The sequence below is a fragment of the Lactuca serriola genome, chromosome 6, assembly GCF_051521515.1.
Source record: "Lactuca serriola cultivar US96UC23 chromosome 6, Lser_US96UC23_V15, whole genome shotgun sequence".
Classification (NCBI taxonomy): Eukaryota; Viridiplantae; Streptophyta; class Magnoliopsida; order Asterales; family Asteraceae; genus Lactuca; species Lactuca serriola.
Window position 1 is genome coordinate 192,078,881 of NC_136413.1, and position 21,294 is coordinate 192,100,174.

The 21,294-nt window shown below is 36.2% G+C and overlaps 1 protein-coding gene across 1 annotated transcript; it reads left to right on the forward strand.

The window, feature by feature from the left end:
- Window positions 1–20,673, forward strand: LOC145060514 (patatin-like protein 2). The gene is made up of 11 exons (XM_079008163.1): window positions 1–88; window positions 4,221–4,244; window positions 13,935–14,035; window positions 14,188–14,369; window positions 14,477–14,663; window positions 14,809–14,973; window positions 15,070–15,372; window positions 15,483–15,658; window positions 17,512–17,550; window positions 19,631–19,805; window positions 20,635–20,673. The coding sequence occupies exons 1-11, from the start codon at window positions 1–3 to the stop codon at window positions 20,671–20,673; spliced, it is 1,479 nt and encodes a 492-aa protein (XP_078864289.1).
- Window positions 20,674–21,294: the final 621 nt, after the last annotated feature.

The window sequence follows — 21,294 nt, forward strand, 5'->3', positions numbered from 1 at the left end:
ATGGCCATCAAGGTGAGAGCTTTTTACCTCAAAAGGCTAGCAAATGTGAAGTTAACTATGGATCTACAAGATCAAGCTATTCCTCCAAGTTTTCCTCTTCTTCTTCTTCTTCACCACAAAACACCAACAAACTTACCTTTAAGCTCAAATCTCACTAAATGCACTTAGGGTTTTGTTTTCATGGTATAGGGGATGGAGGTTGGTTAATAAATTTCCAAGAGGCTGATTAATTTGATTAAATAGGGTGAAAACTCCAAAAATTAGGGTTTTACCAAATCATGCGTACGCCCAACATACGTAGGTGAAGCCCGCGACCAGCAAAGAGCTAGTATGTTAAGTGTACTCATAGAGTACGCCCCATGTACTAGAAATGTTAACAATTTTTCATTAAGGGATAAGAAGGAAACATACCAAAACTCGAATGTTACAATTCTCCCCCACTTGAATCAGACTTCATCCTCAAAGTCCGCTGCACCAAATAACTCTGGGTAGTGCTCCCTTATCTCGTCATCCGGCTCCTACGTTCATTCTGAACCCTTGCAATGCTGCCACTGAACTTTGACCAACTCAACAGCCTTGTTCCTCAAGGTTTTCGTCTTCTGTTCAAGAATCGCCACCGGTCTCTCGATATAATTCAAGCGATCATCCACCTAAATATCCTCCAATGGAACGACCATAAAATCATCGACTAAACACTTCCGCAGCTAAGAGACGTGGAAAGTGTTATGGGTCTGGCTAAATCCTCGGGAAGATCCAAGGGATAAGCAACCCGGTCCACCCGGGCGAAAACCCTGAAGGGACCAATGTGCCTGGGGCCCAATTTGCCCCTCTTCCTGAATTGGATGACACCTTCAGGAGAACCATGTCTCCAACCGAGAAGTTTAGATCTGATCGGCGCTTGTCGGCATAGCTCTTCTGCTGACTCTGAGTTGACTGGAGTCTACTCCAAACTTGCTGAATCAATCAGGCAATCTTAAGTACCACCTCAGTAATCCCCATGACTCGTTGACCGACCTCACCCCAACAGATTGGGGTCCTACATTTCCTCCCATAGAGCATCTTAAAAGGAGGTCGATCAATGTGGGCGTGATAACTGCTGTCATACGAAAACTCGGCCAAAGGGAGATACATATCCCAATTCCCATCAAAATCCAAAACACATGCCGAAAGCATATCCTCCAGGTTCTGAATAGTATTCTCTCTCTGACCGTCATTTTGCGGGTGGAAATCCATATTGAAATCGAGATGAGTACCCAACTCATCATTGAACCTCTTCCAAAACTTGGAAGTGAACCAGATGTCCCTGTCTGAAACCACCAAAACCAGCACCCCGTACCGTGCTACGACCTCCCTGATGTATACCTCAGCCAAATTCTTCATAGAGATACTCTCCTGAATCGGGATAAAATGCGTGTTCTTGGTTAATCGATCTACGATGACCCAAATCGAATCAACTCCACACGTAGTCTAAGGCAACTTCTTAATGAAATCCATGGTAATTTCCTCCTATTTCCAATTGGGAATATCCAATGGCTGCATCTTGCCGTGAGGTCCATGATGCTCGGTCTTGACTTTCCTGCAAGTTAAAAACCTCTCCATGTACCAAGCTACATCCCGCTTCATACAGGGCCACCAATAATCAAGATGAAGATCTTTATATATCTTTGTCGCCTCAAGATGAATGGAGAACCTCTATTTGTGCGCCTCCTCCATCAAAACTTGATGTATACCACCCTAATACGGAACACATACTCTTCGATGAAGAGTCAATAACCCTAGGCTATCATAATCAAAGGAAGCCACCTGACCCACTATGCGCTCACTCTTCCGGTGCTCTTCCTTCATAGCCTCAACCTGTGCCTCTCAAATCCGCTCCAAAAGCAGAGTAATCACAGTCATCCTCAAACAAATATCTATGATCGGAGTCGCAACTACCTTGTGGCTGAGAGAATCGACCACCACATTGGCATTCCCCGGATGGTAAAGGATCTCACAATCATAATCCTTCACTGCATCCAACCAACGGTGATGCCTCATGTTTAGATTCGTATGATCTATGAGATACCTCAGTCTCTTATGATCAGTGTAAATAGTATATCATACCCCATAGAGGTAATGTCGCCAAACCTTGAGGGCGAAAACCACAGTCCCCAGCTCTAAATCATGTGTCGGATAATTCGCCTCATGAGGCTTCAGGTGCCTTGAAGCATAAACCCGTGATCGGAGCATCACAATAAACCACAAAGTCCTCAAAACCCTCTGACGTGGTCAAAATTGGCGCCCCACACAATCTCTACCTCAGGGTCTTAAAAGTTGTTTGCGGCTCAGACCCCCAGCGAAAAGTGATGGTCTTATTCGTCAATCTAGTCAGAGGAACCGCTATCTAAGAGAAATACTGAATGAATCGCCGATAATAACATGATAAACCAAGGAAACTACAAATCTCAGATGGAGACCTCAGAACCTCTCATCTCATCACGGCCTCAACCTTGTTCGGATTGACCAGAATATCGTTTTGGTTCACAAGGTGCCCAAGAAACTGCACCTCGTGCATCCAGAACTCAGACTTGGAGAACATTGCATAAATTGTCACCCTCCTTAAAGTCTCCAAAACCTCCCTTAAGTGCTCCTTATGTAGCTCCTGGGTCTTGGAATAGACCAGGATATCATCAATGAATACAATCATAGACCGATCCAGCATCGGCTTGCATACGTAGTTCATGAGGTCCATGAATGTGGCTGGAGCATTGATGTGCCTGATGGGCATCACCACAAACTCATAATAACCATAATGAGTCTGGAAGGTCGTCTTCTGCACATCCTCCTCTTTGATCCTCATCTGATGGTAACCCGAATGCAGATCAATCTTGGAAAACCAAGATGCACGTTGAAGCTAGTTAAACAACTCATTAATCCTTGGGAGTGGATAGCGGTTCTTCACCGTTAGCTTATTCAACTCCCGACAATCAATACACATTCGATGAGCCCCATCTTTCTTCTTCGCAAACAGGATCGGTGCTCCCCATGGTGAACTGCTCGGTCGAATGAACCCTTTGTCTAACAACTTCTGCAGTTGTGTAGACATCTCCTACATCTCTAGAGGAGCTAACTGATACAGTGCCTTGGCTATCAGAGCTACACCAGGAACTAGGTCAATCCTAAACTCCACCTACCTCTCCGAAGGCACTCTAGGGAAATCCTCCTGAAATACATTCGGGTACTCCCGTACAATCGACACATAATCCACAGTCGCATTACCCTTATCTCAGGTATCCACAACATAGGCGACAAATCCAGAACATCCATGATGAAGATAACGCTTGGCCCTAGCCGCTGAACATAGAATTAGCCCATGCTAATCTCTCTCTCCCTGAACCACCAAATCTCCTCCACATGGGGTCCGAATATGCACTAACTGCTACTCACAATCGATCACAGCCCAATTGGGGCTCAACAAGTCCATCCCTACGATAACGTTGTTCCCGCGAAAAGGAATGGGAACCAAATCAATCGGATAATGTTGGTTGAACATCTAAAGAACACAACCCCGATAAACCCTCAATACCCGGACAGATCGATCATCTGCAATCTCAATTTCTAAAGGATAATCCAGCTCCCCCGGAGCTCTAACAAACCTCTTGCTAAGCACAAGCGATACAAAAGATCGGGTACCTCCGAATCAAACAGTATCAATACAGAGATACCGTTCACGAGGAACGATCCTAAACTAAAACACACAAGCATAAGTAGGCAATACAACAACATAAATAAAGAGATGAGGAGAATATACATACCTTTCACCACATCAGGTGCCGCACGAGCCTCCTCGACTGTCAGCTGAAAAGCCCTGCTCTTTACTACAAGTGCATCCTCCTTTCCTTGGCGGCCATCAATGATCCTCAATGCCGTTGTAGCGGGTGCTACCACTGGTCCTGCTGCTGCCAAACTCGGATAATGGGCCTTCTTGTGTCCCTTCTGATTCTAATTGAAGCAAATCAGATCGGATATTGGGTGGTGGTGGTGGTAGTAGTAGTAGTATAATCCATGCTAATATGACCCGTCCGACCGCACTTGAAGCAGCCAGAACCACCCACCCTACACGCCCCATCGTGCATCTTGCCGCACTTGCCACCTCAGTTTCGACCATGCTGGCCTCTCGATCTTGAATCAAATACATTGGGCCTCTTTCCCGATCCCCTTTAAACCTGAGCCTGATCTAGCATCCTCTTCCTCTCCATCTCAAGATCAATCTCCCTCTCTCTGGCTCTCGTAATCATATCCTTGAGTGTCTTGCAACTAGATCAGCTTACAAACTTCTGAATATCACTCCTCAACATCTCATGGTATCTCGCCTTCTTCATCACCTCGCCCTCTACATACTGCGGAACCAATAGTTCCCTCTCATGGAACATTGCGGTGAGCTCAGCCACCGTCTCAGTAGTCTGGTGAAGGTCCTGGAACTCCATCGCTAACTGCTGCACCTCAATCACTGGTGAAAACTCAGCTCTGAATCTAGTCACAAAATCACCCCATGTTATCGAATCCACCTCCTCATCACCAATAGAGCACCTAACCTCCTCCGAACAGTCTCGAGCTCTGTCTTTCAGAAGATAGGAAGCATGTCTGACCTTTGCCCCCATCGGGGCAACTGCTAGTGCGGAAGGCGTTAGCGAAATCCGCTAACCAATGTCTGATCATGATCGGGTCCTTCTCCCAGAATTACTTTGGATCCTCACATGCCCAGAACTCCTTGAAAGTCAACAAACGTACCCCAATCAAATCCACCATCTCAGAACGGAAAGAGACCAAGCGCTCCTCTAACACCTCCATGATACCCTCCTTGATCGTACCGAAGATCAAAAGAGTCTGCTCAAGTATGCTGTGGTTAATCTAAGAAGAAAAGAACTCCCACATCTGATCATCCGACTGCCCAGCTCCAGAACCCGAGCCTGAACCCTCACCAGCACTAGAACCACCAACCAATCTACCTCTAAGAGTCACCATAGTCTACAAGTTTCCTCTAGTTTCATCGCAGTTCTCCTTGACTCAACTATGGATCCTCTGCTTCCAGTAGTACGGGCCCATACTACCTTCCACATCTATCCATATTTTCCTCAAGGATCGCTTTAAATCCCCCAAGTCACTCCTTATCCACACATACAATCCTCCACAAAATAAGGCTCCCAGCACTAAATCTCTTCATCTTAGGTTTTCCTAGGGCAATCACCACACCACTCTCCGCCATCAGCTGCAGAAGGAATTCCTAGTAGCACCCTCTAACTAGCTCACGAATACAGTTACATATAACTGACAATAGATAATCCTTCGAATGAAAGGTCTCACGCTACAACCATTAGACTCAAACAACAGCTACGCAATAGAGTTAAAGCCTAACCTTCTAAAATTATTTAGTTTCCGTAATATATAACTTAGCATATTCGCTTACTAGTTAGTTGAAGTTAATGAGAACTCCTAAAAAGCACAAAGCTAGCAGAATTCGAGCATGGAATAATCGGAATCAAGTATAACCTAATAAGGCCATCATATCACCAACTTATTAGTATTAGCATGCAAGTCTACAGGCTCATATAGTAGGCATATAAAGGCATCTCTCCTAGAATTCTATCATGTAAATCCTGAGCAGATCGATAGCCCTAAATAGCATGTGATTCACATATTCATAAATCAAAGCATATTATAAAACATGTATGGGTATTTTGGGAAAACTTACTTGAGCGCATTCGATTGCATGAAACACACCCTTTTTCTTTTATTAGAAACCCTTTTTATAAAACATTTCTTTTCGCGAAATTCTACCAAACCCTCGGTTTGAGTTCAGACGCACCCAAGAGTATGTCCGAATCCCTCAAACTAAGGCTCTGATACCAACTTGAAACGTACCAAAAATTAAGACTAAAGATTTTTTTCGTTTTTAAATTAATAAAACTATTATCTAAAACATCATCATAAAAATCATGGTGGAACAAGTGTATCAACAAAATCACAAAACATCAGAGAAACATAAAATACAGAATGTGGTGGTGTGTGCACTGCAATCATCCAAGGCTTTTCCCCTTCGAACCATAAGTACTTGAAAGCATAAACTGAAAACCGTAAGCACAAAGCTTAGTGAGTTCCCAAAAATACCACATACCATGCGTACACCCAACGTACTCCCACGTACGCCCAACGTATGTTGGTGAGGCCCGCGACCAAAAAGAGATAGTACGCTAAGCGTACTCATAGAGTAGGCCCCGCGTACTACCCAAGGACCAAAATGTAAAAATAATGCATTAAGGGCTAAGAATGAAACATACCAAAACTCGGATGTTTCATTTTGGAATGAAGTTGGAACAATACTGATTTCGTAATTTGAAGTGATATGAATGTGATCAGATGCAAATGAGATGTGAATATGATCATATGCGAATGAGATTTCGGAATACTGGATGCGAATGCACTTTCACAACGATAGTATGTTACTATTAAATTGTGATCAATCGCAACTAGTTGTAACACGACATTTTGGAACTTTGACATTGAGTTGGACGGTATTGTTCATATCACATCAGAACGATCATTGATGGTTCGCATTGGTATGATCCATATAGGATCGCATCACATCGACTTATTGGAACAATCGCAACGAACTTGTTTTTGCAACCATGAATCGCAACAAACTTGCGTCAGAACACGAGTTGGGCAGTGTTATATCCAATGGTTAAAATGATTGTTTTGTTTCAGGTTTGACTGTTGGTGGATATTTATTGGTTAAACCAATTGTCCAGCGGTTAAAAGCTCGTTTTGTGTCAGGTTTTCGAATGTTGCAGTTGTCTTGTGCTGGTTTTCAACCAATTTACATATTTAAGCACTTTTTGGCTAAACTTAGATATACGAATGGTACTTTACGTTGAAGAACTCAACGGAAAAAAACAAAACTTCTCATTCTTTTCTTGTTCTCAAACTTTTGAGTATTATCCAATTGAGGATTTTAGAGTACCACCCAAATACTTCGATCTGAAAGTGTAAATCACGATCTCAGAATTTCCAAGTGATTTAATCCTAAATCACCAACAGAAATAGAAGCATATTTCTAACACTTAGGAAGGACACCACCTCTCTCCAAATTTAAACCCACCGTAGTGACCTTATTTCTCAATAACAAAGACACAAAAAGAATGTATATCGATAGCGATTTAACACCCACTTTTTCATTTAATTACTTAATATTGGGATGGGTTTTAGGAATTATTAAATGAACGAAAATAATAATTTTTTTGCAATTTAATTATTAATAAAAGGAATTGAGGAGGCTTAAATGGTTTCATAATTGATTTAAATAAGCATAGATAAATACTTTTTAAGAAAAATTCAATAATTAAATAAATAAATAAATAAATAAATAATAATAATAATAATAATAATAATAATAATAATAATAATAATAATAATAATAGTTAACTAAATGAATAAGATTTTTATAGTGTAGGGTTAAAGTGCTATTTTCAGAAACCTGATCAGTATAGTAATTTCGGTTAAGGGTATGTTTGGAAAGAATGGCAATCCTCAGGGACCAAGGTTGCCAAATACGACTAGTTTGTGTCGTCTTTTCTTTTGTGACAGAATACGGGAGGGAAGAGGGATCCTCTCATTTTCTTCCTTTTAAACCACTAGTAGCAAGAAAATCCTAGGTTAGTTTGTGTGAGTTTTTTTGCGGCTAGAGAGAGAGGGGGGTGGGGGGAGAGAAAAAAGAGCCCGAAGCAGCCATTGTCTGAGCTGCGTTTGTCATCGGAATCTATCGCCTGAGCTTGTCGAAGAAGACGTAGGAGGAGGAGGACAGTGATGGTGCTGCTTGGCATCCATGGTTGGTAGCTATTACTTCTTTAACTCTTACCTTGTTTCTTCCCCTTGCTTATTCAACACCATCACCAAGAACCACCACAGCCATCATCGTTGCTAGTGGCGATGGCTGTCGGAATACAGTTGTAGCACCTAAGTGGTGGCGAGGTTCCTTTGTGCATCAAATCAATGGTTAGAGTTCTCAACGTTGTAACTATTTCATTTTAAGTTCTTGGCCTTCTTCCTTTGATGAAAGTGAGCTTGGTGTGATGTTTTTTGCAATTAATGACCACCATTGGACCACCATATCACCACCAATCCATGGAAGTTGACGTGAACCTTTTTTTCCAGCCAAGTTTTAGGTCATTAGGTGCTTAATAGGGTTTAGTTGAAGATCAAACCCTTAAACCTCTTCTTATGAGCTTAATGTGAAGAATAGTAATGTTTTTGAGTCAATTTACCCAAGCTATTAATCGATTGAGTCATTTACTATTTGTTATCGAAAATAGTTGGTTTAAGATCACTTTTAAATATTTTGGTTGTTTTTGGAATAAACCATTAAGGACTTAATTAGTTAAGTGGAATGTATGCTTAAACTCAATTATTTTGTAAAATCCTAAAATTGTTTCTGACTTTGAAAAATCATATAAAATCATTGGGTGATCTAAATTGTGCAAGAAATATATCACCGGAAAGGTATGAATTTCTAATTTCATCCATATTAACGGATTAACATGATTCTAGGCTCAATTGTACAGTTTTCACTTGGAATAGACGTTGGTCTAAAAATTTTACAAGTCACTTTGGTCTTTTTGTAAAAATCATAACTAAATCTACGAAGCTCCATTTTAATGAGGATTTCCCTAAATGTTAATAATGATGTTTAGTTTCTATGATAAATTCGGTTTGGTCTGGTTCCATTCGTAAGTTAGATGGAATTGGCATTTCTTACAGGTTGGTCTAGCAAAATGTTGTTTTCATTAGTTATTTTATAAAATGTGTAATTAAATTTAGAAAAATCTAAATTTTATGACACCAAGGGATAAGTTTATATGAAAGGGTCTAGTTTGTCATATAAATGGAATGATTCTGAGTGCTGATGACCATTTTCCCTTATAATTGCTTCAGAAAAAGGGGATAATTCTTATAATCAACATGTGAAATCTTTGGAGTTTAATAGAAAACTAACTAGAGAATGTGACCTATATTATGAAAAGCTAAGGAAATGTATTATAAGAATTAATATCAACCTTTAATGGGCTTGGGGGTTGAATGAGGTTTAATGACCCACAAAATCAATTGCTACTACGATAATACAAGTGAATAAGAAGTATATTATAAAGTATCAATATGTAATATGTGTAATATGAGCTAAGTAAGGATTATTTTGTGATTGTATGTGTCCTATGAGCTAGAAACCAATCTTATATATTTATGTGGTTTTATTTTGTGTTTGTTGTCTTAAGTGAGATTTCTCACTATACTTTGTATTGTAGTATGTATCCTTGTGTGTAGGATGTTGTTATCTTGTAATGATCTGTTTGTCTGGTAGATATGTTATGATTATCTGTGTTTGATGGTTATTGTCTGTTTATTTACATATGTTGACATATTTTGGTTGGGTTGAGACAGTCCAACTTTGTGTTGTAGGCCAAGAGACCCGAGCGGTCCAGGTGTACTGTAGGTCTCGCGAGGTGGTCCAGTCAAACTGTAGGCCCAAGGAGAATGGTTTAGGTGTAATGTAGGCCTTGCATGGTGGTCCAATCAGACTGTAGGCTTGTGTGTGCATGCATTGTATGTGTATTGTTATGTTGGATATTTTGGGAAAATCACTAAGTTTTGGCTTACAGTTGTAGATTAATTTTTTTCTGGTACTTTATCAGTTCGTGGGAAGGCGAAGGAGTGACTGTACACACATCAACAACTTCTATAATTTTTTTGATTTCGTGCTTATGATCATACTCTGATTTGGAATATAGACTTTTGAAACAAATGGTTTTTATAATATTACTTAACAAATGGTTCCTTTTATATGAGATTAAAATTGAAAATTTTGTTGTGGAAATTGGGGCGTTACAAGCGACCTCCGGAACATTGTCATGGGTGACCTCTTAGTCTCTGCCTACAACACCAAAATCAAAGTTTTAGTGGATTTGCTTGCCAATCTTAGCCTGAAATATGCAATTCCTGACAAACACTTGGTTTACTCGATAAATAACTTGTAATCCAAGTTTGATTCGTTAGCCAACATCATATGGTACCACTCCTCGCTTCCCATATTTTTAAACACTCGATCAATGCTCATTATGGAAGAACAATGGGTGTCTGATCCTCGCTCATTAACAACACAAATCACATCGAAAAATCCTCATCGCGTATCATTTTACATGCCATAAACACTTGTGAATCACATGGAAGTAACTCTTAAAACCTAAGAAACATACATGGAAACAACTGTTGCCAGCAATAGTAGAAACATCACTACTAGCTCCAACCGTCAACCACCATGAACCAACCCTATGGATGGATTTTTGTCCTACCACCAAATAGTCGACAACAACCTCGCCCACAACAACCATTATAGTGGTAACAACAAGTTGATGGGTTGAATGACACCCTTCTCGACATCAACATAATGAGCCAAACCTACTCCACCCACCACAAACTTTTAGACAATGACACTTCGTCAACTCATATGGTTGGTTCTGATCTGACTCAAACACAATAGCAAACCCATGGTCTTGGTCCAAAAAAGGGCAACTCACTAGCTTTTCGTGAATTCTTTAACACTAAGTCTTTAAATGACGTCTCAAGTACAAACAAATGATTCATGGACATTGGGGCAACCAACAATGTACACACAAATGCAGGTATACTAAATATTGATCTTAATAAACTAGATACTCATTTGGTCCTAGTTGGTAATGGTTCTTGCATGCATGTAGTCATGACCGGACACACATCTTTTCCATGCATAAATCTATATCATCCCCTATACCTCAATATTCTCCTTATCACACCCTTTATTATTAAAAACATTATATATGTTCATCAATTCATTAAACACGATAAATGTTATATTGAATTTGATAATTTGGGGTTTATTTTCATAGATTACTGGACACACCGACCACTACTTCGATGCAACTGTAATGGCCATTTTTATCTAGTCACTCCTTCCACTCTGCAAGAGTTCGTCTCCTCAAGTCCTCCAGCATGAGACCAAAGACTAGGCCATCCTGGTGACCAAGCTTTGAAACATATAGTTTAAATACATCCATTTCTTGTACTAATGATATTTCATAAATTTTGGCAACCATTTCATTTCGAGAAGCACACAAAGCTTCCGTTTATTATTTCAGGTTGTATGTTTCACATATGTTTAGAATAATTCACTATGATATATGGACCCATTGTTAGTGTTAGTGGTTTTTGATATTATGTAGTTTTTTTTTTTGGATCACCACACATATTATCTTTGTGCTTTCCATTAAAACAAAAATATGATGTCTTTACCAAATTAATTGAATTAGTTTCAATATATCAAAACACAATTTCAAACAATCATGAGATCTTTCGAATGTGACCACGAAGGTAAATATAATAATAAAAATTTTCATAAACTATTTTCCACCAATGGAACTCAATTTTGTTTCTCATGTCTTTACACCTCCCAACAAAACAGGAAATCCAAACGCATGTTTCGTACCTTCAACAATATGGTGCACACTTTTTTTATTCTACTCTCATGCACATTCCTCATACATATTGGGTGGAATAACTTCATATGGCGACATGTCTCCTTATTATCTTACCATCAATTTGCATCCAAAATGAAACCCCTAATTTTTTCCTATTTCAAAAACACCCAATACACAACCATCTTTAAACTTTTTGATGTCTTTTCTTTTGTCGTATCACTACCTCTCAAAAATTAAAACTAGACACCATCTAGTGTGTCTTTTAGGATACCATTCTCATCATTGGGAATATCGTTGCCTATATGTATCCTCCTATCACATTGTTATCTATCAACATGTTGTATTTGATGAATTTGTTTTCCTATTTGGCTCAGTCACACTGACTTCTCCCGTCCAATACACCTTCTTAGACGATCTCTCTGAGCCATCCCTTATGTTACATGACGTTCTTGATTCTTGTTCATCGCCCACCATTCCACCTCCCTTCCCTTCCTTGGATACTGCTCAAATCGAACCCCCGCCTCATTTTCATCCACCTTGGCCTACTCACTCCATGAATTCCCATGCTTGAAGCGGGATTATCAAATATATTGAGCGATATTGACAATTTACTATATCTCATGTCCACAATCTCACCTACATGCATTACAACACCCAAACTAAAGAACAACCACAAATAAGTAATATCATGAATTATCTCGAACAAACTTGGATTTTTGTTCCTAGACCATTGGGGTCAATATGGTTCGACCTATGTGGTTATTCCCCCCACAAACATCATTTTGATAAATCTCTTGCCATATATAACACATGTCTTGTTGCCAACGGTCACAGTCAGCAATGGTATATCAACTGTGACCAGACCTTCAGATTTGTTGATAAAGTGGCTACCATTCATATTATATCCTCATACTTACTAGTATATCGGTACTGGCCTATCCACCAGTTGGATATGAATAATTCAATCTTGAAGTGACCCTTTATATAAAACAAAATCTTTGTTTTTTAGACCCTCATTTTACAGATCAAGTCTATCATATGCAGTGATCTACATACGACTTCAAACAGGCCTCTCAGGCGTGGTATCATAGATTCACTCAATATGCTTTGCATATTGGGTTCCAAGTGTCCAACACATCTACTTAGACTCATCATTATTTATTTATCGCTCACAGCATGCCATCGCATATGAGAATTAATTCCTTCATGTCCTAAGTTCAAAAATATTTGAACAAGTGGACTTAAAATGACAAGATGCTACAAATTTACCGATGTATGTATAGGTGGTTGATATTGTACCTAACACAACTGTAATTCTAACGGATTTTGTGGGTAATGAACAAATAATAAATTATATTGTCATTTATATATGACAATATGGGGTCACTCATAAAGAGAAATTATATACTGAATAAATTAGACTCATATCCCTTCCTTTGATCGACATTCCATTGATCGACACTATTTCCCCTTCCCTCTCTTTGTGTTTATTGACCAACTCAAGAAGAAAGGAGAAAAGACATTCTTGTTGATTGGTATGGATAAGCACATCAATTTTTTATCACAAATTTCTACACCAAAGAACGTGCAAATTGCCCCTTAATATTTAACTCAAAGAAAATATTATATATATATATATATATATATATATATATATATATATATATATATATATATATATATATATATATATATATATATATATATATCTTGCCAACCAAAATCAAAAAGATTAATTAATTTTAAATAGCAACTACTAACCAAGATAAGAATTATATGCATGAGATAGACCAAACATGGCCGATGTACTCCTAATGTTTTTAAAGGACTCGGCCAATGTTTGGCTATAAACGTGGAATTAGTTATTATGTTAAAAAAAAATAAAAAAATAAAGGACAACTTCTCACGCATGAAAACACTTTTAGCCTTTATGTTACATAAGCTCAAACTTTTTCTATGATTTCAGCTCAACATCTACATTTAAAATAAGCGTTCCTAAAAATATTTCTACATTAATTAAATAGAAGTTGTAATCATGCTAGTTAACTAAAAGTATTAAAATAAACCAAACCCCAAACGTGCTTGGCGTCTTTCTTGGCTTTTACGTCAGTAAGGGCCAAATACTTTGAACTGTTATGCTAAACGATAAAATACGACTTTTCACACAACTAAACATTACCATGCAAATCTTTACGTGGCATGAGCACACACTCTTCCATATCCAAATTAGACGTCTATAAATTGCTACGAATAGACCATCCAAAACACACTCTTTTTATAGTTCAAGCGAAATCACTGACTATTTATAATTTTTTTACATCAGATACCACTTTATTACACAAAACCAAGTTCATATTGTTTCATCAATGGAGAAGGGATTGAGAAACGTATCACCCAATAATGGAAAACTTATCACTATTCTTAGCATCGATGGAGGTGGTATAAGAGGGATCATTCCAGCCACTATACTTGCTTTCCTCGAATCACAACTTCAGGTAAATATAGAGGTTACTAGAAACTGAAAAATGAAACACATGATCGATCTTAATCATAGTTCGTTTCTTTCGTTTTATATTCCTAGAGTTCAGATACTAGATTACACTCACATATGTATGCATGGCTAATGGATTATGTTATTATTGTGTAGGAGTTGGATGGAAAAGATGCAAGACTTGCAGATTACTTCGATGTAGTTGCAGGAACTAGCACAGGTGGTCTTGTGTCAGCCATGTTAACAGCTCCAGACCAAACAAACCGACCTCTCTATGCAGCCAAAGATATCGTACCTTTCTATATGGAACATGGCCCTAAAATATTTCCTCAACAAAGGTCTGTAAACCCTTTGAGTCATATTTATCTTCTCTTAATTTCCATAACTCTTTGGTGCAACATATATGACCAAATTGAGTTTTTAATTTTGATTTCTATTAATATAGGGGTGCATGGGGATCCATCATGAAGAGTGCGAAAATGCTTATTGGACCAAAGTACGATGGGAATTATATTCGGAAGCTCATAAAGGAGAAGTTGGGAAATACTCGTTTGAACGAAACCTTAACCAATATAGTCATTCCTACATTTGATATCCAACGTCTGCAACCCCTCATTTTCTCAACTTATGAGGTTTCGATCTACCTATTAAAACCATTTTAACATGTTCTAGCAACAAAACTCAAAGATCGACCATTTGCTAGCAGTCATATGGATATGACCACAGCAAATTAACTCTTTTTCGAGGCTTGGCTAACCAATTTTGTTATGTTAACAGGCGAAAGTTAATCCTTGCTACAATGCTCAGTTATCCGATATATGCATTTCAACATCCGCAGCTCCGACCTATTTTCCTCCATATTACTTTAAGAACGACAATGAAGATGGACGAAACAGTGAAGAATTTAATCTTGTTGATGGTGGTGTCGCTGCTAATAATCCGGTACATATATAATTACATAATTTGTCTAATGCTAGTAACAGATAAATGAGATATATTTTATGTTAAAAAACTTACTATTTGGAATTTTGTTTCTAGGCACTGGTTGCAATAAGCCAAGTCACGAAACAAGTGTTCAGCAAGCATCCTGATTTCTTCCCTGTTAAACCTACGGATTATGGTCGCTTCCTTTTGATCTCAATAGGAACGGGTGCAACAAAGATAACGAACCAATACAACGCAAAGATGGCATCTCATTGGGGTGTATTAAGTTGGGTGGTTCATAGTGGTTCCACCCCAATTATTGACGTATTCACTCAAGCAAGTGGAGATATGGTTGATGGTCATCTTTCTGTGTTCTTTCAAGCTGTTCATTCCCAAGAAAATTACTTTCGAATCCAAGTAATTAAGCTTAATTAACTTTTCGAGTTCTATTCATTAATATAACTAATTATTTTAAAAGTAATCTATATATATAATTAACTACATACATATATGCTTAAATACATCAGGAAGATACATTAGATGGCAATGAGGCGTCAGTGGATGTTGCGACCAAAGAGAACATGGTGAAACTTGTGGAAATTGCTGAAAACTTATTGAAGAAGCCAACTTCAAGAGTGAATCTAAAGACCGGACTGTCTGAGCCAATGGGAAATGGGGATACTAATGCCAAAGCTCTCAAACGGTGAGTAAACTTAGGCATAAAACGTCAAAAAAAACTATCCTTTTTTCTATTATTATTATTATTATTATTATTATTATTTCATACATTCATACATAAAACCGCACCATCTAAACGACATATGTTAAACCTATACCAAAATTTTTTAACATATGCATACATAAAACCGCACCATCTAAACGACGTAGGGGGTCAATCACGAAAAGCCTACTACTATTTTACCTTGTCAGTTTTGAATATGATGAAGATGGAATGCTACCAAATATGCTTCCTTCAAACCGTATAGTGTACCATGCAACTAGAGTTGCTTAAAAATTTTGCATCGCTACCAAAATTTTTGGTTGATTTGATAATATATACAAGTTTTTGAATTTAATCATCACTAGTTGTTTGAAGGTTTTTTGAATTTATTAACTATAGTTGAAGATATTTATCTCAACATTGAGAACAAGAACATAAATTATTTTGTCTTATACTAAAGATTTTATTTGTTATCATTCTAAATTTATTAATTAACTTTCTAATTTTTTATTTAAGCATGGTATATAAATGCCTAAATGATTGCGAATAGTGATGAGTTTATTAACCAAAAAGTAGAATCGGAACCGAACCGTTTGGAACCAAATAATGGTATTTGGTTTTTAGTTTATGCCTTATTCAGGTTTCGGTCTTTTCGGTTCGGTACAGTTTGATTCCAAATACTTTTTTAGACAATATATTTCTTAGTAGAACCGAACCGAAACCAGAACCAAATAATAGTATTTGGTCCGGTTTTCAGTTCTTAGGTTCTTATTCAGTTTTTGTTTTTTCGGTTTCAATCCAATTTACATATGCCTAGTTGTGACTACTAAATAATCGTAAATGATGGTGACTAATTGGCCAAGCCCTTAAACTTTAAAGCAAAACTCATTTGGAAAATGGTTATATGGAAAACAAAAAAAAAAAAACTCTAAAAATCATAAAAATACATAAAAAATACTTAGAGATCACAAATCTTTTTTTTTCTTAGTTTATATTCTTAAAAATCGCAGGTTTTATTATAAATTTGCTAGAAAAAAATTAACAAATCGAATTTTTTTTTTTTGGTTTTTTTTTTCAAAAAACTTTTCAATGAATTTATAATAAAAACTGCGATTTTTAAGAAATATAAACTCAAAAAAAATTGTGATCTTTAAGTATTTTTTTTGTGCATTTTTATAATTTTTAAGGTTTTTGTTTCCATAGAACTTAAACTATATATATATATATATATATATATATATATATATATATATATATATATATATATATATATATATATATATATATATATATATAGGGAAATGATCAAATGAAAACACCTAAAAGGTTGAAAACGCGAGAACATGTATATTCATTTGTGATTCCATGTATTCATTTGTGGAGAAATGATAATTTTTTACGCACAATCAACATGAATATGTTTTTTCTCTTCAATTGAAACTAAAGGCGTAAAACTTTATCATTTCTCCACAAATAAATACATGGAATCACAAATGAATATACTTTATTCTCGCGTTCTTAACCTTTTTGGTGTTCTCATTTGATCCTACTCCTATATATATATATATATATATATATATATATATATATATATATATATATATATATATATATATATATAATGAATTGGTTGCTATGGTACTACCTTTTATTCAAAATTCAAAACCATTATCGTATCAAAATTACTCATTTGGTACGATACTACCAACCAAACAAGTTGACTACAATATATTTTGTAACAAGTTAGTTTGGTTGATTGGTTTTCTATGGTATATATTTGACACCCTTAGTTTTTAACTACAAACCTCCCTAATGCAATTCTTATATGCTTGTAGATTTGCAAAATTGCTTTATGAGGAAAAGAAGTTGCGAGAGTCAACCAAGGCCATCTCTAATCCAACATCAAATCCTATTTATTGCCCTGATCTTGGTTCACAAATTCACTAAATTAATACCATTTGTAACACAAAAAATGATGTCCGTGAATAATCAAACACAACATATGATGTTATATTATTCATTAACCGTCACTAAAAATTATTGCATAGTTTATGATTAATTATTTAATTTTATGTGTTTTTAATTTAGTTTTTGTATAATAAACATTTGTTATTAATTAATTATGTTATTATTACCTGTATTCTTATAGTTGGATATACATAAACGTGCACACATACACATACACACACACACATATATATATATATATATATATATATATATATATATATATATATATATATATATATGTGTGTGTGTGTGTGTATATATATATACACACACACACACAAAATGAGAGAACGAGAGAGAGTTAGGTTCATATATGGATGAACATCTATTATGTAAATATGTGGACAATGTTATTTTGTGAGAGTGACTAAGAGAATTTGTTATTTGGTCATGTGAACATGTTCAACAACAAATAACTATTATCATTATCATGCATTTTTTCTAATTAAATCATCTATAAGGGTATTATTTTTATGATTCTCATTATGTCAAAATGTATTCTTGATAATCATATTTTGTAACAATGAGAATGAGAATGATTGAAAAACGATGTGTAAGAACAAAAATGAATAAGAATTAGTAAGAATGCATGATAATGATGATGTTTATGTGGGGTTGAACGTATTTACATTAACAAACAACTTATTATATTAGTCATTCACATAAATCAGCACTGTCTAATCAAGTCCGCAAAATAGATGTTATCCACATTTTAACTTAGCTCTCTCTCTCTCACTCTCTCTCTATCTCTCTGTCTCTCTCTATCTCTTTCTCTCTCTCTCTCTCTCTCTCTCTCTATATATATATATATATATATATATATATATATATAAGTACAAGATTTAACCAACTTCATTAAGTGCAAAAGTATCACAATACATAGGATAGTGTCTTTGAGATTTAAATAGTAACTTAAAAACAAGCATAAACTAATCAAATGCATATCCTCCTCGTTAAAGGATAATGTTTTTGGGATATAAATAGTAGCTTTATATAGGATACATTCTTAAAGGATGTTGTTGTGTGGATAGATCTGGATTTATGCTAAAGCTTTGAGAACCTTCTTCATTTCATATTTAATTAGGGCCGACCCAAACATATTTTGGGCCAGGGACAAGAAGATAAAAAACACCCCCCCCCCCCCTCTCCCCCATCAATTCAATCTATCATGTATTAATTTTGTGCCTTTTTGGATGCCCATTATCACAGGAAGCTGCAAAATAAAATCGGTAAGAAGTCATAAATTTGTAAAAGAAAATAATAAAAATTCGTTAACTAATAATTCTAATTCAAATAATAACTTATCAAGTCTGAGAAATCTACTATGTTGAAGATGAAACTCTAAAAAATCAACTCAATCACAAACATCAGAAAAGTTTTCCAAATAATGATACAAATATCTACAAACGTAATTTACCTTATTCAAAGAAAAATATGAAACTTGGATATTTGAGTTTCAATGTTTCAGTCTGAAATTGCTTCCATGATCTGATTCCAAAACAAACATAAAATGAGAAATTAAAAGATTTGAGAAACAAAAATTAGAAAAAATAAATAAATACAGAGGATGAGAAACAGAACAAAAAATACATAAACTAAAAGCAGAATTAAGAATCAGGATTTAATATCTACTAGGGTTATTGTCACTGTAGCTCAACCAACTTACGTGTTTTGGTTTAAAAGGTCCCTGGTGTTTTTTTCCTGCATTCTAAGGGCATAAAATTGATATTAACCTGTTTATTTAGTAATTTTGACCCATTGTAGCCGTTTTTTGTTCCCGACTAACAAAAAAAAGTATTTTTCATTAAGTGACATGGTTGCCACATAAGATTAGGGCACTATTTCATTAAATGACATGGCTGCCACATAGGATTAGGGGACTATTAATTGGAGCAATTTACGATTATGGTGACTGTTATTTGCGATTGTGGTGACTACTATTAGGTTAATCGCCGACGTCACTGGCCCATGGAGAGAACCAGACCCAACAGTTGTAGCAGAAGTGGGGCGGTTTTCAATTGAGATTCATGAATTTCAGGGAAAGTCGAAGGGTATCAACAATGAGAAGAAAAGGAAACACCCTAAGAAGCAACAACAACAAGAAGATCAACATGAGCAAGTTTGTCGAGTTCCTATATTGTGACATCATTCAATCGAAAATCGGTTTGGTTTTATTTCTTCAACTCATCATACTTTTGGTGATCGGTGTTGATTGATCGATTGGTTCTTATCATGAATTCTTGATTTATTTTATTGATAAAGAACAATATGAATTTTTGGTTGAATAATGTCGATTTGATCTTAAAAGGTTTTGGATATGAAAATCTTGATGTTTGTTGAAGCATTGAAAAGGATTAATTCTAATTTGGATTTTACTGTTTCGATATGTTTGTGTGATTACAAATGGGTCGGTGAGATCGAAACGATTTAAAAGTCATTTTTAGTATTGTTGATGATTAATTTAAATGAAAGTCAAACATTATTGGTCAAAATTATGTTCTTTTGATTATGACAACTAAGTGGATTGTGGAATTCATATGGGTATGGAATCAAATATCCTAAATGATGAGGCGTTAAAGTACGAGGCATTTCTTTGCAGTTCCAATTCATTCAAGAAATGAACTGATGATGTTCGGATCTTGCTGAAGATCAATGGATTGAATGAAATAAAGTAAAAGATGGATGTCAAAATTGACAAATTCGAGTGTGTGTTGTTGTTGGACCTTCGGGGTCAGTTGTCAACCACCAGGGCTTGGTTGGAATTTGCTTATCTGGGTTTCTACTACTCTGTACTCATGGAGCCGGATGAATCCACTTATTTCAATCTTCGTAACCACCACCGACTATTTCCATTTTTATTGGAGATTTGAGTGTCTTTCAAGTCAGATCCGTGAAGATCTATGACGGCTTTTTTGAAATGATTTTTTTGTGTTGAAAGAAAACCATAGATAGAAAAAGATGAAGCTTTTGAAGAATCGGGTCTTTAGAGTGCTTGGAAGAGAAAAAGCTAACATGATATATTAAATCCGTTGATTAGGAAGGGGTTCACCGGGTGACCCCTTCACTTTTCTCAAAGGGATCTTTTAAAACTTAAAAACATGAATTCATACCCTTAGAATGTAGAAAAAGACATGAGAGACCTTTTAAACCAAAACATATAAGTTGTTGGGCTATAATGACAATAACCCTATTTTCTATTCACTTCAGATTTTAGAGTTAAGCACAAAGGGAAAGATAAAATCATCATTTTAACACATAAGGGTGGTGAAATCAACAGTTCAACACGAAAGAAATCAAACTCTAACTCGGTATAATAAATACAAAACCGATGAACTTATCAAGAGAGAAATCAGAAACAAAAATTCCAATGTCAAGATTAAGTATGTAAGAAGGAGAAGCGATATGACAAATATGATGATGTCGAGATTTACAAGGCGTCATTCATGAAGAATCGATTGTGTTCCCGTGTGATGGTGCCCTAACTCATGTTGCTTTCTTGTTTTTCGTTCATATACAAATAATATTGTTCCACCGTTCCAAGACTTGTTGTTCAAATAAAATATATGTTTTTTTTTGTTGATTTCAAATTGAATTAATTTGGGCTTTTA